The sequence below is a fragment of the Blennius ocellaris genome (assembly GCF_963422515.1).
Source record: "Blennius ocellaris genome assembly, chromosome: 10".
NCBI classification, from domain to species: Eukaryota; Metazoa; Chordata; class Actinopteri; order Blenniiformes; family Blenniidae; genus Blennius; species Blennius ocellaris.
In genome coordinates this window covers 5745082-5770947 of record NC_137659.1, presented here as the reverse complement: position 1 = coordinate 5770947, position 25866 = coordinate 5745082, and the positions used below count along the sequence as shown (strand labels likewise).

Genomic DNA, 25866 nt, shown 5'->3' with positions numbered 1-25866 from the left:
ACCACATCATCCGCAAATAGCAGAGATGAGATTCTGTGGTCCCCAAACCGGACCCCCTCCGGCCCCCGGCTGTGCCTAGAAATTCTGTCCATATATATGATGAACAGAACCGGTGATAAAGGACACCCCTGCCGGAGGCCAACGTGCACAGGGAACAGGTCCGACTTACTGCCGGCAATGCGAACCAGACTCCTGCTCCGGGAATACAAGGACCGAACAGCCCTCAACAAGGGACCCCGGACTCCGTACTCCCGGAGCACCCCCCACAGGACATCTCGGGGGACGCGGTCGAACGCCTTCTCCAGATCCACAAAACACATGTGGACTGGTTGGGCGAACTCCCACGAACCCTCAAGCACCTGGTGGAGGGTATAGAGCTGGTCCAGTGTTCCACGACCAGGACGAAAACCGCATTGTTCCTCTTGGATCCGAGGTTCGACTAACGGCCGGACCCTCCTCTCCAGTACCCTGGAATAGACTTTCCCGGGGAGGCTGAGGAGTGTGATCCCTCTGTAGTTGGAACACACCCTCCGATCCCCCTTCTTAAAGAGAGGGACCACCACCCCGGTCTGCCAGTCCAGAGGTACTGTCCCCGCCCGCCACGCGATGTTGCAGAGACGAGTCAACCACGACAGTCCCTGCACATCCAGAGACTTAAGGAACTCTGGGCGAATCTCATCCACTCCCGGTGCCTTGCCACCGAGGAGCTTCACAACAACCTCGGTGACTTCAGCTTGGGAAATGGACGAGTCCACCTCTGAGAACCCAGTCTCTGCTTCCTCAATGGAAGACGTGGTGGCGGGATTGAGGAGGTCCTCGAAGTATTCCTTCCACCGCCCGACAATATCCCCAGTTGAGGTCAACAGCTCCCCACTTCCACTGTAAACAGTGTTGGTGGAGAACTGCTTCCCCCGCCTGAGGCGCCGGACGGTTTGCCAGAATTTCCTCGAGGCCGACCGAAAGTCCTCCTCCATGGCCTCTCCGAACTCCTCCCAGACCCGAGTTTTTGCCTCCACCACAGCCCGGGCTGCAGCTCGCTTGGCCTGCCGGTACCTGTCGATTGCCTCGGGAGTCCTATGAGCTAACAGTGCCCGGTAGGACTCCTTCTTCAGCTTGACGGCATCCCTTACTTCCGGTGTCCACCACCGGGTTCGGGGATTGCCGCCACGACAGGCGCCAGAGACCCTGCGGCCACAGCTCCGAGCAGCAGCTTCGACAATGGAAGTGGAGAACATGGTCCACTCGGACTCAATGTCTCCAACCTCCCTCGGGATCTGTGAGAAGCTCTCCCGGAGGTGGGAGTTGAAGGCTGCGCGGACGGAGGGCTCGGCCAGATGTTCCCAGCAGACCCTCACAACACGTTTGGGCCTGCCGAGTCTATCCGGCCTCCTCCCAGTCCAGCGCATCCAACTCACCACCAGGTGGTGATCAGTTGACAGCTCTGCCCCTCTCTTTACCCGAGTGTCCAAGACACACGGCCGGAGATCAGATGACACGACCACAAAGTCTATCATTGACCTCCGGCCTAGGGTGTCCTGGTGCCATGTGCACTTATGGACACCCCTGTGCTCGAACATGGTGTTCGTTATCGTCAATCTGTGACTAGCACAGAAGTCCAATAACAGAACACCACTCGGGTTCAGATCGGGGAGGCCGTTCCTCCCAATCACCCCCTTCCAAGTCTCACTGTCATTGCCCACGTGGGCGTTGAAGTCCCCCAGGAGAACAATGGAGTCCCCAGTTGGGGCACTATCCAGCACCCCTCCCAGGGACTCCAAGAAGGTTGGGTACTCTGAACTGCTGTTCGGTGCATAGGCCGAGACAACAGTCAGAGACCTGTCCCCTACTTGTAGGCGTAGGGACGCAACCCTCTCGTTCACCGGGGTGAACTCCAACACATGGCGGCTGAGCTGTGGGGCAATAAGCAAGCCCACTCCAGCCCGCCGCCTTACACCGCGGGCAACTCCAGAGAAGTGGAGTATCCAGCCCCTGTCGAGGAGCTGGGTTCCAGAGTCCAAGCTGTGAGTGGGGGTGAGCCCGACTATATCTAGGCGGTATCTCTCAACCTCCCTCACAAGCTCGGGCTCCTTCCCCCCCAGCGAGGTCACATTCCATGTCCCAAAAGCCAGAGTCCGTGTCCGGGGATCGGGTCGTCGAGGCCCCTGCCACCCAATCCACACTGCACCCGACCCCTACGGCAGCCTCTGTGGGTGGTGGGTCCACAGGAGGGTGAGGAGGAGGGGCCCGCGTCGTCCCTTCGGGCTGAGCCCGGCCGAGTCCCGCGGGCAAGAACGCGGCCACCAGGCGCTCGCGTGCGAGCCTCCACCCCGGGCCTGGCTCCAGGGTGAGGCCCCGGCTGCGCCAAACCGGGCGACGTCTCCGTGCTCCTCGTGTGTGTATCCATAGGGGTGGTTTGAACTGCTTTTAGTCTGACCCGTCGCCTCAGACCTGTTTGCCTTGGGAGACCCTACTGGGGGGGCAAGCCCCCCGGCAACATAGCTCCGAGGGTCATTCGGGTGCTCAAACTCCCCCACCACGATAAGGTTGCAGTTCAAGGGGGAGATCAAGCAAGCAATCACAAGAAATTGGGGCAAGGAAACTCCACCAACACGGGATCACTTTTTAGAGATTGCGCAATATTTGTCAACATATTTAGACGACAAGAAGCTTAGCTGGAAAAAATAATGGAGGAAACTGATGGTATACAAGACTGAAAAGGACAATACTGGATTGTAAACTATACGCAATGTATAAAATTGTCTTTATCACAAGTGGCATTGGTTCTTTGATTTTTTTTTATCTGTGAGCATTCAAAAAAGGATTTCTACAAAATATTTCTGTGGAAAAAAATGGTTGCTTTTAAAATAGATTTACGGATTCATGGGTATTTGCCAACCAGCATGTTTGCAGTTCACATTGATATATTTCATGGCTCAGGGGGTATGTCTGTATCGAGGACTGTTAAGAAAGATAAAGTCAAGCTTTTTCTGCAATATTGTATCTACAAATATGTTAAAATTGGGTGTGACAGCGATCCGATATATCTATTATTTAAGATCTGAGATAACGTAAGAAGACACTGGGTCACAGTGAACTAGACGGTTCATCATGGAGTCCACATAAAGGTATGAGGCAAATATCAGGACATTCCTTTGAGACTTTCTTGATTTATTGCATTGACAAAAAATTGACATACATGAAGTCACAGTGACCTTAAGCTTCCTGAACCGACGTCTCAAACTCAGAGTGAATGTGTGTGCCAAACTGGAAGAAATCCCCTCAAGATATTTCAGGGCCATCACATTAACGTGAATGAAGCGGGCAGATGGGTGGGCAACCTGAAAACAGAATGTCTGCAGCCTACGGCCGACACCTGAGCCAAGGCATAAAAATGAATTTCGGTTAACGGATGTCAAAGGATTTACAACCAGAGCATCAAACAGGTCTTTTCACCTAATTCCACCCAAATCTTGTTTTACTAGAGCCACTTCTGTCATCCAAACAGGAAGTAATTTTATTTAACCACTGCATAATATGAAATTTTAGAAAATGACACATCTACAATTCTTGATTTTTAACAGGTTTTTTTTTTGGTTCTCTCTTTACTGCAACTCTCCAAACAAATGAGATTTGTTTGCGCTGAAAGGAAGCTACAGAGCATATTTCCAGTAGCCAGAAAGCGCCACTTCATAATCCAGATGTGAGCATGAATAAAACACTTTGAAAAGCGCTTTAGTGTGTCAATTGTCTGTCTGTGACCGACTGTGATGTTGTTTGCAGCTTTCTGGGCAGTTTCCAAGGGGAAGTGTGAAAAGGAGTATAAACGTGGAGCAGGTTGTCACTGTAAAAGAGCGTGTGTGTTCTGGCACTGCCTTCGCCCGATGGAGAAAGGTTAGAAAATGAATATACATGAGTCATTTCTCACACATTTTCATGCAAAGTCTTGAAAATGAAAGTGTAAAACTGTATTTTCGCATAATTGACAGAACTGTGAGGAATAACTTGAACATTTCTTAAGTAAATAGATGTATAATGCAAACAATCCCAACATGGATATACGTTGTGTTGATAGAGATGTAAACCAGAAAAATTCAAAGGAGAGCATTGTAACATGTTATGACAATCATGAAAATGACACATTAATTACATTTTCCAAGCTGGATAATTCCATTGAAAACTCATTTAATTTACAACAATAACAAAAAACAATAAGAAAAAGCTTGTGTGCTAATAAATACCTGATACTTGTTGGTGGAGTTGAAAGGAACTTCTACAACTTTGGGGTTCCTGCTCCTCAAGTCACGAACATTCCCACAGCACAGCTCGATGCATTTCAGCAGAGCTGATTCAGACGCATCCCCCGCTGTGTCCCTCTGGGCGAAGACACACAGGGGCACATTAGTACAGTCACTCACATATGCATATTAAGAAATGAGTGTCGTCTGTCTCACTGCCTGTGTTTATCGCACTGCGGTGGAGGGAAGCTTTTGGATTACGTGGCATTTAATTGATTATCGCAGCGCCAGAGACACTTGAGGGAACTTTCCCGACTTTCATTATGGTTCTCATTAATGCTGTTGGAAATGCTGAGTCATCTCCAGCAATGATGCTTGTAATATGGACACAAAGGTTTTTTTTCAGTTTAGAGTGCCAAACTGTGGTCCTTAAGGTCTACTGTCCTACATGTTGTTGTTATTATAATTTTTTTTTCTAACGGTAATAAGCAGCTTGTAACCAGAGCTGGATGATTTGTCAGATTCAAAGATGTTGGAGCAGAAACACATACAGTATGAAGGACCGTGTTCTTCCAAGGTCAGGACTCAACGCCATTGATTTCAACCTTTTGCACATTGCCTGTTGGCGATAATCAATACCTGGTGTGTAGCTATATGGAAACAGAGTAAAGCATTCACCCAAGAGTGTCAAACTTCATAAGTTGCTTTGTGAGGTACAACAATTCCTACGTTCATTTGCTGAGAGTGGATGTGATTGTAAAAAGTGAAATTTAAAATGTTTCATCTGTACTTTTACTGTAACTAAAGAACAACCATGAAAAAAACCCAAACAAATAAAAAATAAAACCTGCAGATAAAGAAATATCCAAACTTGACCGAAAACATTTTGAATTGAGAAAAGATCCCTAACTGAACAAGTGTAGCCCCCTGGCAAAGATAAGAGCCCACACACAAAGTCACACAAAGATCTAAAAAGTCCTACATAACATGGCTCTGAACGTTATTATCTCCTCCATGGATGCGCAGTGCTTGATATTTGTTTTCAGGGTTTTTGGAGGTTTATCGGCTTCAGGTTGTGTGACAGAGTTGCTTATGTGGTACTTGAATCATTTTTTTGTGGGGGAAAGACTCTTTTGATAACCTGTAAAAAAACACAAAAAAAAACCCAAATCCACACTCATAAAAATTCCACAGTGACGACTCTGAATCAGCGAGCTTTAGGAGCCAATTTATTAAAATCGATGCTGAAATGATTGACCTGACGCCCAGTACACCAGCAGGAACCAAACCAAGACAAGAAATTTCTCTTTGTTTCTGTTTATTCATTCATGAACAGCCACAAAACAAGGACAGGCGCTCTGCAAGATTTGTCCTTGTTTGTGCCTTTTCATGAATTAATAAATAGATCAAGGAAATTCCATTTCTCTGTTTTTTTCCAGGTGGAGATGGGGACCTGCTCCTGGAGTGGTACTGACGCCTTGACTGCTGTGTTGGGAGTGCTGTCAGGAGACATGGCTGCTACTTAAAGTGAGGAGGAAGCTGGGCACCTTCGGGAGTGGGGGGGGGGGGTTGGGGGGGCAGCAGTGGTAGGGGTCTATTCCCACCGGAGTCACGACGCTGTAATCCCAGTCACTGAGAGGCAAACTGAGAATTTCTCCAGGTCAGTGTAGCACCGGTTGGAGGATGGCGGTTGGTAAAACACTGATTATTGACTTTGCCCACCCAGCGGCATGTGTATGTGTGTCTGTGTGAGAGTTATTTCCAGGGGTGTATTGGATTATCCTCTGAGGGTGTGTGTGTGTGTGTGTGTGTGTGTGTGTGTAGCTGATGATTTGCTGACCAATAAATATAAAAGCATATTTGCTTGTATCTAAAAACAGTCCATAATCACACAAGCTTACCTCATGTCGTGTTGTATTTATATGCACGAAACTACATTTACCAATCAGCGATAACATTATGACTCTTATAAAGGGCTGTGAATACAATGGATGATCTCTTTATCGTGGCTCCTGTGAGTCTGGGCTAGTAAGAATTTTGTCATCAGAAAGGCAGAGATTGGCAAACATGAAAATTGAACAGACATCTTGTCAGGTCATCTTCAAAAACTGCCACTATTGAAGGGTTTTCCCAGTCTGTATTGGTTAGAGCTTCAAAGTATCTATCAAAGTGCATTAATGCATGTCGGCTATCCTGTTTAGTTCAATGCAAAAGATTAGCTCAAATGGCTGCTGAAGTAATGTTGTTTCAAACAGATGTGAAGGAAACGAAGTGCACCACAGACCGGAGTCTTAATGTCATGGCTGATGTGCATAGAAATATTACTGATTACACTGAATACGACTAAACTGTACTGATTTGTGACCTTTCAGAATTCATGAAATAGGATCTTGAAGACTTTATTCATTGATCAGCAGTATGTGAAGACAGATCACATCTTCAAAATGCTGCTGATAATGAATAAATGATAATCTACAACCTGTTGGAGTCAATGTGCTGCCTGACGAAGCATGTTGATTTAATAATTTAAATGCATTTCAAACATATTCTGTAAGTCTTACGAAGATAGATCAAAATTTAAATTAACGTTTTGATTGAGGTATTGCTATTTTTACATTAATACAAGGCTTACATGTGTCTTTCACCACTTCAATATTGACTATCACTGGCTCAACTTTAATAAAGTGAAACCTGTAGACTGTCAGTATAATTCACATTTTGAGCACTGCAGTGATGTAAATCTCAGCTATTTAGGTTTTAATTATGGGCGTTTAAGGTATCAAATTTATGGATATATGGATTTAGTAATATGTGTGTGCTTTGACTGTTAGACATATATGGAGAAAAATCATTAGATCTTGTCTTGATTTAGGTATGAATTCATCTATTCCTGTAATAGCTGTAGCTGCACACGTTCACATTACTGTAATATTGCTTTTATGAACAATAAGAGAGGGTATGAATAATTCTTCCACTACAGTCTATTTTTGAGTGACAGCCCACCTGACACTGCTCTAATGTTGTTAACTTCACCCTACTGGCAAACCATGCAGATAAAATCATGTCTTATGAATAATGTGCATGTATTATTTGATCAGACTCTAAAATGAGCGCGTTCGTGACGCCTTCGGATCAAACTGAATGTGTTGTACCCCACTGCTTTAGAAGACTGGGATAAAACTAGAATAATCAATGCAAAGGTTTGGGAAGCTGCTGTTGTATGAAGTTCATACCATCAGGATGGGAACGCTCTCCTGTCCGGCTTTGAAATCGGCTCTGTTGCACAGGCCGGCCACACGAGACAGAGCAGCCCACGTACCTGAGCTCTTGTCAAAACCTGAACCTGAGAGAATAACACAGGGAGTTGGTGTTAGACTGTTTTTTTGTTGGTTTTGTTTTGTTTTTTTAAGCGGGGCTCATGCAGTATTTACTCTACTGTCTTAACTCTTGGTTCACAGACTCGCACTGGACATTCTAACTAAATAACGCGTTCCCTGGTCAGGAAAATGGCATTCATTTTTAACAAGAATGTCTGGAAGAAAACTAAAAATAATCCAATGTGGATAGGGACTGAATCAAGATTCCATCCATCCTACACAATCAAACTGAAAATGACCTTCACTCTGCTGCCGGCACCCGCATTCATTTTTCATATGTGCCTGAACTCTCCAGGGTGGTCATTGTCACTGTTATTGTGAAAACAGAATGTAATAGTGTCATGCAACAAGTTGTACACAGGGGCAAACTGTGGCTGGAGCTTTGACACCGCAAGGTGCAAAAAGCTGCCAAAGCAGCAACAGCTGCAGAAATATTCTGCAGAAGAACACTCTGCCGTTCCTCAGTATTACTTCAGTGGTACGGCCTTTGTCAGCACCGCTGGCTATTCACTGTGTGACTCCACAACTGTCTGACTCAGAAGTCATTAGTATGCACAGAGCACCTGCTTCTTTCTATGCCAGACCTTTTGGTTATTGCTAAAACGCCTTTTGGAAATTTGGCTTGATGTTTCACTGTTTGGTGGGAGACAGGAATCCGATTGGTTCTGCAGTAGCAGTCTTGCCCAGGAGTACTGGGAGGGTGAAAAGACATGTTTCTAGCTGAGATTTGTGCCGCCCACTGCACGCCGCTGCTCAATTAATCCAAAGCAGGAGAGTGAACAGCCACGTTGGCTGGCGGTGTAAACATAGGACAGATGAATTTCAGCAGGTGGTGTCCCCCCCCCACCCCCCCCCCCCTCCTCCTTCCTCTACATTCCCACACAATCTCTCTCTCCCATTTTCATCTCTCACTCTCCCCATCTATCGTCCAAGCTCTTTGCTTCTGCCTTTTTCTCACTCCCTCCTCCTCATTTCATCTCTGTCTTACCAGACTGGTCCTCGGTGGTGTCCGCCTCGTGGATCTGGTTGTCGAACCACATGTGGGCCACGGTCATGCGGTTCTGGGTCAGCGTGCCCGTCTTGTCGGAGCAGATGGTGGAGGTGGAGCCGAGAGTCTCTACGGCCTCCAGGTTCTTCACAAGACAGTTCTTCTTGGCCATGCGCTTGGCAGTGAGAGTCAGACACACCTGGGAGGGAGGTGGGAGGTGAGGCGGGGGGAGACAGAGGAGGAGGAAAGAGAGGGAAGTGGAGGGCCGGGATGGATGATTGTTAGTCGGTGTTGGAAGAGAGCATGTGTACGCAGCGGTGCATTCAAGTGTTTGTGCATGTGTACCCATGCGTGGTCCAGGTGCCTGCCGAATGGTTGTGTGTGTGCGTGTGTGTATTTGCATGGCTGGTTAACAGCAGGTGAACAGGAACATAAAAGTACAACATACAGACATATTCCACATGTTTTAAAAGTTCATGATGCATTAATTCAAGCTGACCACATAGCCCGCATAGGCATGAATAAATCACAGCAACACAAGCACAGCTTGTGGTGTGTTTAAAGTGAAAGCACCTAAAGAAACCAGCCACTGGAAGTTAATTTATTTTCTGTGACCAGTGAAATGTCGACTGATGGCATTTCAAATGCCAGCTGGCACCCACCTCAGCTCACACTCAGCTTATTGTTGCAGAAAAACTTACTTCAACATTTGACCAACTTGGAGTGATAAATCACCAAGTTGCTTTTCTTTAGCATCATTAGAGGTCCACATATCATTCACTCAGGCTTCAACAGCATCAGGAAAAACACAGGTGTAGCTAATAACACTGATGATGGAGCAGTTCCATGAAGATGTGCCAGTAGCAAATCATGGCAAGCCAGCCGGCACATTATCGGCACTCTGGAACTGGCACGCTTGGCGCTGCTCTAATCAATATTTTTATGTCAACAATGGATCAAATGGCTGTACGTAATGTGAAAGCTGCTGCTCAAGATGAAATGCTCGTCGAGAATGAATCACCCATCCCCCAACTCCAATCAGCTTTATGGTTGTTAAGCCACTTTTGGTTCATTATTTTGGACTTTAATCTACAAAATGCCCATTGTTTCACAGCAGCCTGGACCAATACGCAACCACAGCAAAGAAAAAAACACAAATCTGTACACTTGTGAGCAAAACGGTTGACCTTGCTTGTCTATTCGTCTATTGATCTACAATAAAACCCAGTTTGGGTCACAGGACACTGAAGCCAACCCCAACTGACTCTGGATAATAAAAGGGGACTGAGTGAACAGGTTGCTCGCTCATCACCGGACAACCTGAGAGTGACAGACAACCACCACTGGGAACCCATCAAGTGTGTCTCCTGCCTTTTGCCCCCACAATCAGCTGGCAACCCTTCCAGCTCTCCATAAACCTGGAGGTATAAAGTCAGCATGCATGGATAATACTGCGATAACTAACATGTGTTTTTTTTTCTTTTTTCTTGTATGCCTGACATAAAAACAATGGCAATTAATCAAAACACTTTAACACAAAGTCCATTGTCACGTCTGGAGGCTTTACCAATGCCTATAGCTACAATCCTCTAATCATCTCTGTGTTCACATGGCTCACAGCCTCGTGTGTCATCTTTTTTGAAATATATTGTAAAGGTGAAAATATGCTTTTGAAAAGCATACAGACAACAAAAGCAAATAATGATTACAATAATTTTTTGACTCTTTGAATCTCTTCCCTGTTTGTGTTGAACAGCCAATTTATTCCCCAAGGTGCCGTTCACTTGATATTCCCAGATGCTTTAATGGCACGTCTGTCCTCTGTGGGGATATAGTTTTCGTCTTCATGTAGTAATAACGAGATAAATGCTGTGCAGGGACATAAAATCCCATTAAACTTTAGAATATAAAGGAAAAAAAAGAATCCTTGCTGATATGTTTTGGGGGCACGATCGTAAAAAAAAATGTCGGCCTTTTAATACACAACACAACACTCACGGTGACAGTCGCCAACAGCCCCTCAGGCACGTTGGCCACAATGATGCCGATGAGGAAGATGACGGCCTCGAGCCAGGTGTAGCCCAGGATGATAGACAGAATGAAGAAGGTCACACCCAGGAAAACGGCCACCCCGGTGATGATGTGGATGAAGTGTTCGATCTCGATGTTGATTGGCGTCCGGCGCACCTCCAGCTCGGATGCCAGAGTGGCAATGCGACCCATCACCGTCCGGTCGCCGGTGGCTATCACGATACCGTGGGCTGTACCTGGAGGGATTTACTGTTAGACTCATGGCTCAAAAGCAATATAGTTCAGAGATAAAATGTCAACAAATGCTGTTGGACAATATCATTTCATGCTCAGACTTAAAGGAGGACTCTGGGGATGATTCATCAATTCAGTTGTGCATCGATTTCCCACCAGCGACAGACAAGCAGGCGTCATTTCGTTCCTCTTATAGCACACAATTTGTTTGAAAAATATCTCTTTATATGTATTGCCGTGAGTTTCCCTCTACACTGTGTGTCAGCTACAGCTTTCAGCCGGACAACCTGATGCTCCCACTGCTTTTGTTGAATTGTTTGTCTCCAAGAGTGATATGTAAAGGTAAAAATGGCTGTTAACAGTGTGGAGGACACTGCAGAAGTTTATTGCTGCATTTTGTAAACAGAAAGGAGGCTTGATGGGGCGATGATGGCTGGATTTAGAGAAGTGATAAATGGAGGTGAATTATAGGTGTTGGCTGGAGATTGATGGCTGGGAGGACAGAGCAGATGTCAGCTTGAGTGAGTGAGTAACCAAAGAACTACGCTGAATCACTTTAACTACGACTAATATAATCCACTGACAACACTATCAGCAAGGTGTCATTTCTAATTTTATTTTCTGTTTATATTTTGGGAATATTGATGCCTTTATCTGTTGAAATTTGATGGAAACTGTAGAGTATTATAAATCTTATCTCTCTCGCTCACAATCACACACAGAAATATACACGCACGCACGCACGTACGCACGCACTCACACACGCACACACACACACGCACACACACACACACACACACACACACACACGAAAGGATATTGTCTTTTAACCCCCTTAGACCTTTTTTGGACTTTTTCACCTGAGGAAACACGTCTAAATTTACTCTGTCAAAGCTTCACAACTGTGGAGTGTACACTGCTGTGCTCTGTGGACAAAAGATATTTGGGGAAAATGTTCAATTTCCCAAGCCTCCATCAACAGTGATATTTTGAAAAAGCCTTGGCCAAAATTGCCATCTTTACATGTGCCTGATCAAAACTGGAAATTGGAGAGCAAATAGAAGCCCTATGACAATGACTCGATGACACCAGTGCTGGAACTGCTCGAGAAATTTCCATGATGAGAAAATGAAGCTTCACAATGCTCCGTTCATTTCAATCAAGAGGAATACCAGGTGGCCCATTGAATGCATGTCTCATGCTCTACGACCCTTAAAAAAGGTACAATATTACCAACAACCTGGTTTCGGCTCAGGACCCTCCAGAGGAAATTGGGCTCAGATAAATAAATTATGAACCTCAACATTCTGGTCAAAACCTCCTCATAGAAAACTTTTGTTGTATTTCTGTTGTATGTTGTTGTATTTTTAGCTGAATAGAAACTGAATTAAGAAAAGTAGATGTCTTTGTAATCCAAGTGCAACTGTAATAAAACCTGGCAACTTTTGTATTAGATGGAGATGTTGGGAAAAGTTGCCTTCAATTCCAACTGCTTCATTATTTGTTGACTGACAGCGACTGATCAACTACTATTCCCAGTAGTTTAATTTTGAACAAGAACACTCATTAATAATCCTGGTGCGTTTCAACGCTCGGTGACTTTGAACCGTGATGTAGGATTGAGAGGAGAAGGAGTGATAAATTGTGCAGTGGAACGCTTTAGCAATCGTGTGGTAAAACATGGCAGTGTTGATCTCCAGATGGCTTACAGAAAAAGACATTTAGAGGCGATAAGAGACAATCTTGGCCAGATGTGGCCTACTGACCCTCGACACAGTTGGTGGAAAAGAAACAGATGTTGCGGGTCTCCAGAGGATTGTCATGCGTGAACTCCGGGGAGCGAGTCTGAGGTTCCGACTCTCCCGTCAGAGAGGAGTTGTCCACCTTTACACACAGGGAGAGAGAGAGAGAGAGAGATAGAGTGAAAAAGAAAATTGTTTCAGAGCTTTGACAATGTAAAACTTATCTTCCAATCCAGCACATTTTTGTAATGTCTCATTGCAGATGAAGACGTGTATTGCAGCAGTCTTATTTCACAGTTTTAAAATCCACATGGGTGAATTGAAAAATGAGCGCTGGTCAAGTTTGGAAAAAAAAAAAGAAAAGAAATTGATGACAACTGGGAGAAACAGTCACCCAATTGCAGCTTTAAGTAGAAAGAAAGATTAAATCAGAGGTAGATTAAATCAGCGCTAGATTGAAATTTCAGGGGAAGGCGGGTACAAAATGCTTGTAACAAAATGTCCTTCCCTGAGCTCATCTGTATGAAAAGAATTCCACATGAACAATCTAACTCCGTTTTCTTATTAAACTGCAAATCAAAAGCAGGAGAAAAAAATCTGTTTCGATGTGGAGGGAAACTGAATACATCTTACACAAAATTTATGTATTTTTTGGTTATAATGTGCTCCAGTAATAATAATTTGATAAAGAGTGTGCTACCAAAACAACAACACTGCATTACACTGCTTGGTGGAAGGAGAAATAAGGAAGAGGAAACCTGTTTTTGTGAGAAACTGGAAGATATTCTCACATGCATTGAGATGACAAAGAAGTAGCCAGATTGTTGAATTAATGAATATGTGGAATGGTTGCTTAAGTCCAGGGGTGTCAAGCACATGTTCAGAGGTCAGATACAGCAAAATTTCATCTTGAGTGGACCAGACCAGTAAAATAGTTGCATAATAACCTTTAAAATTTGAATTTAAAGTTTGTCCTTGTTGTTGCGCAGAGTATAGGTGATCAAAATGTCTATATCTTCACAAAACCAAAAAATGATCACTGAAAAATTACTATATAATCTCAACATAAAACTAAATTAAATGATATGTTGTAATACAGAATACAATAAAATGTCAGAAAAAATGTCTCATGTAGCTGTTGCATTATGCATGTTTTTACAAACTCATTCTGACAGCATGGCTTTGAGGGTAGTGCTACTCATAAGATTTTTTTTATTAATTGATTTTTTAATCTGTCCTCCTTGAAAGTTTTACAATTTGCTTGGTGGTTTAGCACACCGGGTTGGAGCCTTCTGCGGGCCAGTTTTGGGACACAGGCCTTATGTTTGACACCACTGCTTTAAAACAGATGATGACCACCTACAGGGGAAGTAAATAACACTGATTATTTGCCTATAATGACACCTGTTATTTGGTGTGATATGTTAGGCAGGAAGTGAAGGGTAACGTGTTAAAAGCAGCCAAAATGATTCATGTGAGTGACAAGGAGCCACTGCAATAGTCATATGGCCGGGTCAGACCGTGTTAAAAAATGCAGCTCTTCTGGCTTGTTTCCGGTCTGCTGTGTCTATCTATCAAAAGTGCTCCAAGGAAGGAAAAGTGGTGAACCAGGCAAGCCTAATTTACTCATGTGGAAAGAGACGTCTGGCCCGTGTGGTCTGATCCAACAGACCAGCTACTGTAGCTTCAATGGCTGCAGAAGTGAACACTGATTCTAACAGAAAGGTTTTGAATACACAGTGCAACACAGTCTGATGCATATGGGAAGAGAAAATATGGACCTACATAAAATGAATTAGTGGGCATAATTAGGGATGCACCGATACCACCTTTTCCCCCCCAAAATGAGTAGTGTATGAATATTTGCATTTGAGTACTCATCGATACCGATACTGAGTACTTAGGCCAATACACACATTAATTTTTTTTCCCACAGATGTTATTTGAACAACATTCCTCCATTGCGATGTACTGGCATTTGAAATGTGTTCTTTTATGGCACTGCCACATATACTGTAAGAAAACATTTCAATATAACTTTTGTTATCAATGTGTGTGCGTGCGTGTGTGTGTGTGTGTGGGTGTGTGTGTGGCCCCTTTAACAGTTGCACTGGTCGCTTGACCAGTGTGCATGAGGGAGCGAATGTGCTTTGCTGAGCAGACCGAGCAGCTGTACATAAAAGTAAGTGGCCAATAAATGCAACAAGTGTTAACCGCAGAAACAGAGTTCCATGTCCTGCTCTTCTCCGGCTGTGAGGCGAGTGAGTTAAACCCGAGGACAGCTTCAGCCCTGCAGTAGAAGTTAGTCTCCCCTGTGTCTTCCGACCACGGTCTGGAGACCGGAGCAGGAAGGGTTAACACTTTGTCATAAACTGTGAACTAACATTTAACAAAAGTGCTTTCAATAAAACTTTTTCAGAAACCGCAGGGTTTCCTCTACATTCATTTAGAATGTCGTAAACTGAGTCCTGCCGAAAAGTGGTATCGGTGTCGTGGTATCGGTGGCAGTTTTATGAGTACTTACATATGCCTAGTATCAAACCTATGCATCCCTTGTCATAATGTTATGGGTGATTGATGAATTGCTCTGTGTCAGCGGGTCGTGGTGCACTACTCTGATCAGAATTGAAATATCTCTAACAATGCAAGACCGACGATCAGGAAATTTGAGTTTCCAAATGAAATATCAGTTTGATGGATCATCCTGACATTTTGGTACAAGCGTTTGTGTCATGTCACCGAGTATTGAAATAACATCTGGTGCTCGCTTTGCTCTTCATCATGCCGCGTTTGAAGCCGGTAATTTTAAAGAAAGGAAGAGATAAAGGAAAGAAGGAAAGAAGAAAAGAAGGAAGGAAAGAATGGAAGAACGAAAGATGGAAGGCAGCAAGGAAAGAACAACAGAATGAAAGAAGGGAGGAAGGAAAGAAGGAAGAAACTAACAAAAAAAGGAAGGAAGCAAAAAAGGAAAGAAGAGGAGGGAGGAAGGAAGACAAAAGGAGGAATGAAGATAGATAGATAGATAGATAGATAGATAGATAGATAGATAGATAGATAGATAGATAGAAGCCGAATTGAGCCAAGGTATTGTAATCCCACTGAGAGACTCCACCCCCACCCCCCACCCCTCGCCCACCTTGCATCCGCTGGAGGAGATCACTCGGAGGTCAGCTGGGATGCGGTCTCCCCCTTTGATCTCCACCAGATCTCCCTGCACCACAAGCTCAGCATTGACATGCATCTTCTCCCCCTCGCGGATCACCATCGCTTGCTGGCATGGAGAGAAAGGAAGAGGGGGGGGGGGGGGGGGGGGGAGAAGGGGGTGTGAGGAAGTGATGGAGCGCTCAGGAACACAGACAGGATTTCAGTATGATGAGGAGTGAGTATACCGTATGTGGAAGTCAAGCATAGCCAGGTACAGAATATAAACTGAGATGTGCTTTCCGTGCTGCTTCAAGTTGAGAGTATTTACATCCAGAATAGGTGTTTTGTGTGGGATTTTATTTTTCCCTTCTTTTTAAGGGAACCAGAAGTTCCTCAGAGGGTGTAAATGCATGTGAAAGGCCGAGAAAGATTCCAAGTGAGGCAGGATGATGATAAGTACAATGAAGACAGGTAAGGGAAAGAAGCACAAGCAAGGAGTGGAAAGAGCCTAAATAGATTAAAGAATTAGGCAATCGAAGTGCTTGAGGTGGATAACGTGGGGGGAGTTTTTATGCAAACACACTCACAATCCGTAGTTGGCTCAAACATTTATTCTTCCTTTGTGCAAGCTTATTAGGTTTCCACTCAAGTGAGTGTGTAAGCCCTACTTGAGGGATGGCTTATTGATTCAGAAAGCTCACAGAGTACACCAAACAACCAAATGCATCTGCTTACCTGTGGTACCATTTTCTTGAAGGAGTCCATGATTCGAGAGCTCTTGGCTTCTTGGAAGTAAGAGAAACAGCCGGTGATGATCACCACGGCTGCCAGTACCACACCCAGATACAACTGGAGAAAAGAAAAAAAAATAAATAAATAGGAGCAAAGCCGAGCCACAGGGGGAGACGTGTCATTATCGACTTAGTTTAGTTCATGTAAGGCATGTTTAAGCATAGGAAATAGGGATTTACCAACTTCAGAGTGGTTTCAGAGAAAAGTAATGCTTTAAATGCCGTGTAAGAAAAACAGTTAAGCGCAATAAAAAATACAAATAAAAAAAACCTGTGAAAACTCTCAGTCTTAGTAGGAGATTTATAAGAAGAAGCCATGCAAGAACTGAATTTTCGTGGACTATTCTTGTCATCTTGGACTGGTCTGATCAATGTTAGTCCAAGTGAGCATCTGTCTCACAGACCCAGAAAACCAAAAGCTGAGGCTGTGATCTCTGACGCCACCAAGGGACACTTTTTGAATTGAAGCCTGTTTTTTCTTGTTTTAGTTTTTTTTTAAATGCATATGGTTATGAGAGAGCAAGACGTTTTCATTCTGGTGTTTTTATACTTTATTTTCGGCAACAGTGCTCAGTTCTGCAGGGAAAATGCTGTTACGGCTTCAGCTGTCACAGATACAAACAAGACAGAAAGCACTTTGGATGAAAAGCGTCTGCCAGCTGGTGTACCGTATATCTTGGACTGCTAGAAAAGAAGATTTCTAAATCCTGAGAAAGTTTGCTTTTTGGAAGGTGCTGCTTTCATTTGACAGCAAAAACACAATGTTTTGCTCTTTCACACTTGAATGATGTTTTTTTTTTCTTGTTTTTTTACCGAAGCTGTGCAAAATCGTATGAACCAAGAAATACATTTGTATCCTCAGAAAAGCACTTGTGAGTGTTTACAACACTTTCCTGTGTGCAGATCCAGGATTTGTTCTCCACATGGCTTTTGCAGATTTAGGCTCAGCTCTTTTTGCCTCTTCGGAGGACACTTGTCCTTGTTTAGCAGCTGCACAGAGTTACGGCAGCAACATCTGTCCAGGCAGGTGACAGATTTAAACCCAAACAACTTGCTAAAAAAAAAAGAATAATAAATACCTCAGGTCCAGATTGCATGCAATAATTTTTCAACTGGCCACCGAAATGCCATTTTAATGCTGAAGCTGTTTTGTTTTGTTTAAGCCAATCAAAGCATTTATCTGACAACAATCATGTATGCAGTGCTGTAAGCATGGGTTTTCATCCTAAATCAGTGCCTGTACATTTTTGTAAAGTATCCGAGTCCCAGAGCTGCAGGCAGTCTGGGCTTTGAAGTAGCTCACCAGAGCATCCAGCTGTACATACTCAGTACAGAATGTAGAGATTAAATCAGAGGGAGATTAAGGCTATCACGTGTGCGCACGTGTTCGTGTGTGTATCTTCTGTATGTTACTGTATATCATTATGCAAGGGATTTAAGGCTGACTGGGGTTTGAAGAGTGCCGGACGATTATTGCATAATGAGTCAGAACCATAACGTGCTGCATGGGTGGTGCTTGGCTCCGTTTGCTCAGTGGTTGGTCTCGGGATTTATCCAAGCTAATGGCAGCACTGCTGCTGGCGTCAGCGGTTGGTTTTTCTGTTGTTGTTTTTTTTCTAACGTCACACACACTGATGGCGTGGATCGATTGGCTGTGTTCTCAGTCTGTACCTTTAACTTGAGGAATAAAATCTTTTGTGTCCGTAAAGTTTATTACACTTTGAATTTGAACATTTTTTGCTACTGTGTTCTTTTTTTGCTTCTTTATTTTATATCCCTTCAGTGGATGCTGCTGCTTTGTTGGTTTATGTGACCAGCTGTGATGCCATTTCGGCCAGAGCTGTCTGAAAGAAGATTAAGATCTCAAGAGGGTATTTTTGTTAAGTAAAGGTCATATAACAAAGTACCCACAAAATATCTACTCAAGACAAGAAGAGCAGAAGAAGAAGAAAAAAACCCCACCCAAACTTAAAGGGGACAAATGGAGAAAGCCATTGTCGATGGATTACACATGTATAACATTGTATTTGAGAACGTATAACAAAACTAGAACTGAGTGCCTAAGAAGAAATCCATGTAGTTTATGCTATTCAAACAGAAAACTGATGACCAGAACAATGTGAATTAAATACATGCCCCATTCCTGAATGTCTTACACTTCACTTCTGACCTTACAGGGCAGAAGTGAACATAATGTGTTTCAGTCATTTATTGAACTGTAAACAGTCCAGAGCATAAACAACTTTTCAATGGGCTGTTAAGACCCATATTTGTCTTTACTTAGGCTCTTAGCCTCTTAAAAAAGAACTTTTATAGAAATAAATCTAAATATATTTTATGAAGGCAAAAGTCTGAATGTCCTGTACGCTGACTGCTTCTCTAACTGAGGTCAATATGATTCAGGACATCAAGACTTCATTTCAGTCAGGCAATGTTTGTTAAAAAGTTCTTATTTTTATTTGGTAAAAAGAAATGTTTGTGAGACAGTGCTTTATAGCCTCTTCCAGTTCTGCGTCGAGGTCTACCTCTGGGTCAAACATGTAGCGGAGCACTATTTTCTGTTATCCTACGGCAAAATTTTCTTCAGGAAATGGGCTGGTTGCCATGGGGACAGCAATGCTTCCTTGAATTGGTACGCCCACCAAAGTAGGAGGGCATGTTGCTAATTTGCAATCTAACAAACTCAAACGAGTCGAGCCGTTATCAGGATGAAAATCATGCTGCTGGTGTTCTGACAAAAATGAAGTATACTTTTTCTTTTTCACACAACTATAGTTTGAATTCTATACTTACTTCCCGATAGATATGTACAGGAAATACTCAATTGAAATGTAGAATTTTATGATACTTTTCTTGAGAAAACTGTCTCTTTCATCTGTTTTGATCCTTTCATTATAAATCTATAATACAGTGACCTGAAAAAAGTATGAATACTTGATTATATACGAACTACATATAGATATATATAGCTGTGTTACTTGTGTTAGAGTATATCTTCCATGACTGCACGAGTGGTTAATATGTAAGCTGCGTGCGTCCACATATGCGTGTATGTTTTACAAGCAGTTTCTCACGTTGTCATTGGGTGGTTCGTCCTCCGTGGCCACCTGGATGCTATACGCCAGGAAGCAGAGGATGGCACCGGTCCAGAGAAGGATGGAGAAACCGCCGAACAGCTGACGGCAGAACTTGACCCACTCTGGGGTGGTGGGGGGAGGAGTCAGAGCGTTGGGGCCGTCCCTGGCCAGAATCTCCACAGCTCTGGCATTGGTCAGGCCCTAGAGGAAAGGGGGGGGTGGGGGGGGTACATTTTTAGGAATGAATGTTTTTCTGTCTGCACTCGAAATCTTATTACAACACAACGGCCCAATTTCCTTGGCTTTAAAAAGCAATTTTTGCTGCTACAGTTGCAGAACATCACATATTCCTGCTTGGCCTGTTTAACACCACAAGTATAATAAACTGGGTGACTCGTCTCATCCGAGGTGCTCGGCAGTAAAACTGTCGGATGTTATGTTATTAAACATTTTTCCTGATTTTATGCCGGGGAGTGTCATGGTTTAATTTACAAAAAAATCCATGTAAATACCTGAAATATTGTAATTTTATTACGCTGAATACAAACACAAATTGACTTTCTGTTGAGCTTCAGCCAGTGTCTGACATTTTTACAGTCTGTACTTTGTCTTGTGCTCCCCAGCCTCCACTTTTTTCCTCATGCTAATCTTCTGAAGATAAAAATCTGCTTCGCTTCACCTGTAATCTTGCCGTGTCAAACTTAAGGGAGGCAGCAAAACGTAGTTGCAGCAAAGAGATATTTGTTATGCATTTGTGTCTTCGGGGTAAGTCATTTTAGGATTTAAAAAAAAATAAATAGAAAATTCCTAAAAGGTGTGACGGTTTGTTTGTGTGCACAGGGGATTAAAGATGAAGAAGACTCAAGGTGAGCGGTGGACGCTGCTGTGGGCCTGACTTGACCAAAGTGATGCTTGGTCTCAGTCTGGGTGTTGCTTACCAGTAAAGGCAGGAAGAGATTACATCTCTATATGGGATAATACAGCAAGGCTTTGTTGTGTGTGTGTGTGTGTGTGTGTGTGTGTGTGTGTGTGTGTGTGTGTGTGTGTGTGTGTGTGTGTGTGTGTGTGTGTGTGTGTGTGTGTGTGTGTGTGTGTGTGTGTGTGTGTGTGCGTGTGTGTTTCCGTCTCACCCGCATGAGGTCCACTCCATAGCGTTTTCCCAAATCATCCACAGATATTTTGTGGTCATCCTGCAAGGACAAAATGATATATTTACAAGAAGCGGAAACCGTGCATCACACGAACAGCAATGAGTATTTTATATGAAACTGCACAGATTATTCCATTGCCTTGCATTTAATAGTGTTGTAGAGCCGCAGCCAGACGGTGTAATGGTTGAGTAGATCACAAGGGCAGGCCATCAGAGCCCTACAGCCTTCTATCTGACTGATAAATGCTTTATTCTCAGTATCAAACATAGATTAAGGGGGTTTATATGAATGATTCAGCCGTTACGACAGATCAAAGAGGTCAAAGAGTGATGTCCGGCCCCACTGAATCTCAAAGGGCTGGAGAAAAGGAGACTGTTTTCTTCTGAAGTGAAAATGTGGTTCAATAAATAACAGTTGGCTTGTCTCTGTACACAGAGAGGGGAAAAAGCTACAGTAAAAGTCTCTACATGCACTGTATGTTGTGGTTGTAGGTACATTTGCTATGCAATACCAGTCTGTTTGTTCGTACGTCGCCTTCTGTATCTGTCCTCTTCTTTTCTCTATTACTATCCCCTAATACCAACCGGCGCAGCAGAAAGCCACCACCCCGGAGTCTGGATCTGCTGGAGGTTTGTTCCTGCTAAAATTGAGTTTTTCATTTCCACAGATGCCAATGATTGCCCATGTGGAATTGTTTGTTTTTCCTCTCTCTTTTTTGTGCTGAGTTTTTTTTTTTTTTTTTTTTAATGTAAAAGCAGGGCTGCCAACTTGTGGGTGGGCAGCTGCTCAAATGTAAATGCATGCATAGGTAAGGAAACATTCATTTAAGTCGTTTGCAAATTCCTTTGGAGAAGAGAAGATTGGATGCTGTGCAGAAAGGAGAATTTAATTGTAGCAACAGACAAGTAATTCTATGTCATTTTTTGAGGAGAAATCACAGTGAATCAGTGAATGATAAAAACTAATATCTAGTTTGAATTGAATGCGCTGTTTGGGGATGGATCGTTTGAAGTAACAGGAATATAACGGAAATGATGAGGGAAGAATGAAATGCTACAATAAGAGCTTTGATGTAAAAGCAAATCAAGTCTTCGACTGACAATACAGGAAGTTCAGGACAATCAATGCATTACAGTTGGCTGCCCTGGCAAAACTTCAATCAAACCAGAGTTGAATTTAAAAAATGTATTGAATGAAATTGAGTTGAAATGGTTAAAATCAAGTTTGTTGCTGCAGAAGCAGAAACTTTTCACCGTCACCTGTCACGACGATGTTTGTTGTCAGTTTCTCGGGGAGAAGGGCTGCTGGTGTCATTCGGCATGTGGAGGAGAAATCCATTGTTTTCTTCCCCAACGGCAGCCTCAGATGACTTGGAGTAATTTGGCCACAATCAACGCCATGCTCCAGTGTTCACGAAAACAGTTAAGCAGTTAGCTTTTATTTATATGCCACTGCACGCAGTATTGATCAGCCCTTGTCTGATGGCGGTTGAAAGGATTCCTGTGAGAAAATCACAAACTGAAAAAGTGTATGAGGGAGGCGGATAAAAGCCAGTTTTAACACTTAATCACAAAACTTATCCCGGGCGTTGACAGTATCAAAGAGACGTTTTGCTTTAATCAGTTACAGGCCAAGTTGATAATTGACAGGAGCTTCTTCATCAGAGGTAGCGCGAGCAGGAAAACTTAGCCCAGTTTTCACGGACATCGCTTGGCTGCGTTTTGACAGCACCTCAAACAACTACAAAAAAATCTACACTACACTGCTGGTGGCCCACAAATTATTCAGTATGTTTCTGAGTACAAAGAAGAGTAGCCTGGGGGTGGTGGGGGGGTTGAACGGATAAGAAGACAGGCTGGCTTAGGACTCATCTGCAACTGACTAACACTAAAGAGGTTGGATTGCCATTTTGTTTACGGGCCACTGTTTTCATTTATAGCCTTGTTGAATAACCTGGTGTCTTCGGCGTAGCGCTGTTCGGGGATCATTTGGGAGCCGCAGCAATGGAATCAATCACTGTGCCGAGTGAGCGCGAGATGGAGCGCTGACAGCTTGTTTTTCTTACCAAGGCCACCTCCTTCTTCAGCTCATCCAAATTCCTCTCCTTCTTCTTCCTTTTCCCTCCATTCTCGCCGCCACACTAGGAGGACAAGGGAGAGATTACCATACATCAGGCTGTTACGCTAAACCTGAAATAAGTGGGGAAAAGTGTCATGCTCGGTGGCCACATTGTGCTTAGCCATTTACATTTATAGCTGCATTTTACAAGCACGGGTGTGAGCACAATGGACTTTGTGTACACTGGTTCATTCCGGGCTCCTGGCACCGTTAGCAAGCCATTGACTGAATATGGAGGAGAAAATATTTTCCTCATAGTGCGAGTTTCCCATTTACGAGAACGAGAGTGAGTGTGTGTCACCAACGGTTGGAAGAATGGCGCATCATGGAAATCATCTGCCGCTGTCACTCTGCTCTGAGCAGCACGTGTGCATGTCAGCGAGGGGAGCGAGAATGAGGGGAGCATGTGAGCCAGTGACACAGTGAAAAAGTAATCAAAAAGAGCCAAAGAGGGAGCACAGAGCCGGTAGAGTGCCTGAAATGTGTCTGGCATAGCAATTTCCCCCCCACTGTGAGTGGGGAAGATTACCAGGCTGTCCTCCCATAAAGCTAAATGGAATAGGCCTGATGGAAAGAATAAAAACAAAATTACGTAATTACCCAAATACACGGCGAGCTGGGAACAAAACTTATTGAGTAGGAAAACTATCATTGTGAGATGGAACTGTTTAAAAAAAAAAAAGGAAAGGAAAAAAGAAAAAACATGACAGCAGTGTGACGCTCAGCGATATGGAATCACTGTTATTTTCCATGATGCATGACCGCGCCACATGCTCTTACTGTACATACTCCACAGTGTGAACAGAGAACCTACACTAATTCATTCAGCTCCTAAAAACAGCAAATCAAAGTTATTTCAGTGTTTGTTAGAAAAGGAAAAAAAAAAGAAAAAAAAAAGAAAGCCTACCCCTTTTCCCATGCTGAACGTCCAGTCGCCGGCAGGTTACACTATGAATGACAGCACCGAGGGGCCCGAGCAGCTGTGAGACTTCCCACCCCCACGTGCAGGAGCCACTGGTAGCTTTTTTTGGGCCTGGCTCCCCCACGCTCAAACATCCATCCCATCCCCTCCGGTCTTGCTTGTAAACCGAGCCCCATAACCCCCCCCCACCTCAACATTCACCAACCTTCCCCTGTCCCATGCCAGGGCCTCTTTACCACTCTCCCCCAGCACATACCCCAACAGAGGGGGTGGTTTCTGTACCTGCACCTGCTTAACATGCCCCCCAGCCTACAACCCCTCACAACACACACAGCTCCGTGGAGAACAACAGCTCATCAATCACCGCTGTCAACGCCACAAATGAAACCTTGCTCTCCGCATAACGTACAGTATTTATAATAAACATGATAATGAGGAACCGATATTCGCCCCCAAGATTTATAATGAAAAGGCAGCAGAGTGTTGAGCCGTTTGGGTTCTGACCGAGTCATCAGTCTGTGAAAAATACAGTATCTGTGCGTGTATGTGTTGAGACAAACTGTTGTGCTATAGGACTGCAATATTTTTCTTTTGTTTGTTTGTTTGTGTGGAATCAAAGTAACTTGTGGTGGCCGATACAATACCGCAATTAAAGTCGACCATATAGAGAACATAAGGTGGGTCATGACCACCGCGCCCACACAACAGATGCAGCGAGTGATTCTGTGTCAAATAAGCGTCGAATGTCTCGGTACGAGTTTTATAGTTTCTTTAGAGCTGATTTCATGCTTTGGCTCTTCCTACATTGCAGTGCCTTTAATCCCGTATGAGCTGCATACTCTGGTGTAGGTGTAAGCCCTGGTAGTGAGCTCCTTCCAGGGTGTCATCTCAGGGAAGGGCGTCTTTCAACCCCGAGGATATATGTTCATTAAGCTTGTTGGGAGCGCAAGATATAAATAGAAAAAATTAATTCTGTGTAAGAAAGGCTTCATTTGAGAGAGTCTAAATCCGCAAATGTTCAGATAAATGTTAATGTTTTAACTGACAGACAGCTGATTAGACATTTTGTCTTGTCTCCAAGGGATGGAGAAAATTAAATGATGAAACTGTGGGCCAAAACCAGCACTCAAGAGGCTCGAATCAAACCACCGAACCATCAAGAAAATTATAAACATTTCCCCCTTAAAACATTGATTTTTTAACAAATTTCTTAAGCGTGGCAGCCATAACATAACACTGTGACCTGAGTTGAGGCATTGGTGATGCTGCCATGAATTAGCTTCGTAGTTGCTCTCAAACAAACTTGTTACTCTTTTGGGACATTTCACTGTATTTTTCACCAGACGCTCTCATCAAAATCGGCCTTATGTTGAGATTATAGTAATTTTTCATAGTAACTGTTTGGTTTTGTAAAAATATAGACATTTTCATCACACATACTCTGCGCCAAATCAACAAAACACTTTAAAAGTTTTAATTCAAAGGTTTTTATTTAAGGCTGCTAATGCATCACAAGTGCTGTAGAAACAGGCATTAAATTCATTTTAATTATTGTGTGACACATTTCACAAGTTAGCGCAGAGATAATGAGGCGCCTTTACAAAAATATATAATAAAGTTACAGATTTAAGTGCTCTTCCAAGAGACAACAGCTTTGAATAATGCTAATGCTAAAAAGCTAATAATCAGCCTAGTGAGTGGGCCAGAGGGGGAGAGCAGCTCTGCAACTCCTTGGAGTAACAAGTAAATAATAATAATAATAATAATAATAATAATAATAATAATAATAATGATGATGTTTATAAAAGCATAAAAAAAAATACTAATTACTTAATTAGAGTAATTAGTTGAAATGCAGTAAGTCAAAGAGTTATAGTCACATAACTATGCACTACTTTATAAAACTAATAACTTTTGGATTAAAATTGAAAGATTCACCAAATATTTCATAAGAAGTTCTTTTCAAGTAAAAAAAAAATAAAGCAAAACAATTGTTTTATAACACACGATAAAATATGAGAATGCACCCTCATTTTACCTCCAAATGTGGTTCTGC

The 25866-nt window shown here is 43.4% G+C and overlaps 1 protein-coding gene across 1 annotated transcript in view; it reads right to left on the bottom strand.

The window, feature by feature from the left end:
- atp1a2a (ATPase Na+/K+ transporting subunit alpha 2a) overlaps nucleotides 1–23889 on the bottom strand; it is a 47071-nt gene extending 23182 nt beyond the window's left edge. Inside the window, exons 1-11 of the mRNA XM_080503204.1 lie at nucleotides 23796–23889; nucleotides 22836–22910; nucleotides 20750–20809; nucleotides 19617–19820; nucleotides 16487–16600; nucleotides 15744–15878; nucleotides 12632–12749; nucleotides 10599–10867; nucleotides 8601–8799; nucleotides 7469–7578; nucleotides 4239–4373 (exon numbers count right to left, since the gene is read on the bottom strand). Of these exons, the coding sequence (XP_080359330.1) occupies nucleotides 4239–4373; nucleotides 7469–7578; nucleotides 8601–8799; nucleotides 10599–10867; nucleotides 12632–12749; nucleotides 15744–15878; nucleotides 16487–16600; nucleotides 19617–19820; nucleotides 20750–20809; nucleotides 22836–22910; nucleotides 23796–23807 (1431 nt within the window). The 5' untranslated portion in view covers nucleotides 23808–23889. The remainder of the gene's footprint in view (nucleotides 1–4238; nucleotides 4374–7468; nucleotides 7579–8600; nucleotides 8800–10598; nucleotides 10868–12631; nucleotides 12750–15743; nucleotides 15879–16486; nucleotides 16601–19616; nucleotides 19821–20749; nucleotides 20810–22835; nucleotides 22911–23795) is intronic.
- Between the last annotated feature and the right edge of the window lie 1977 nt (nucleotides 23890–25866).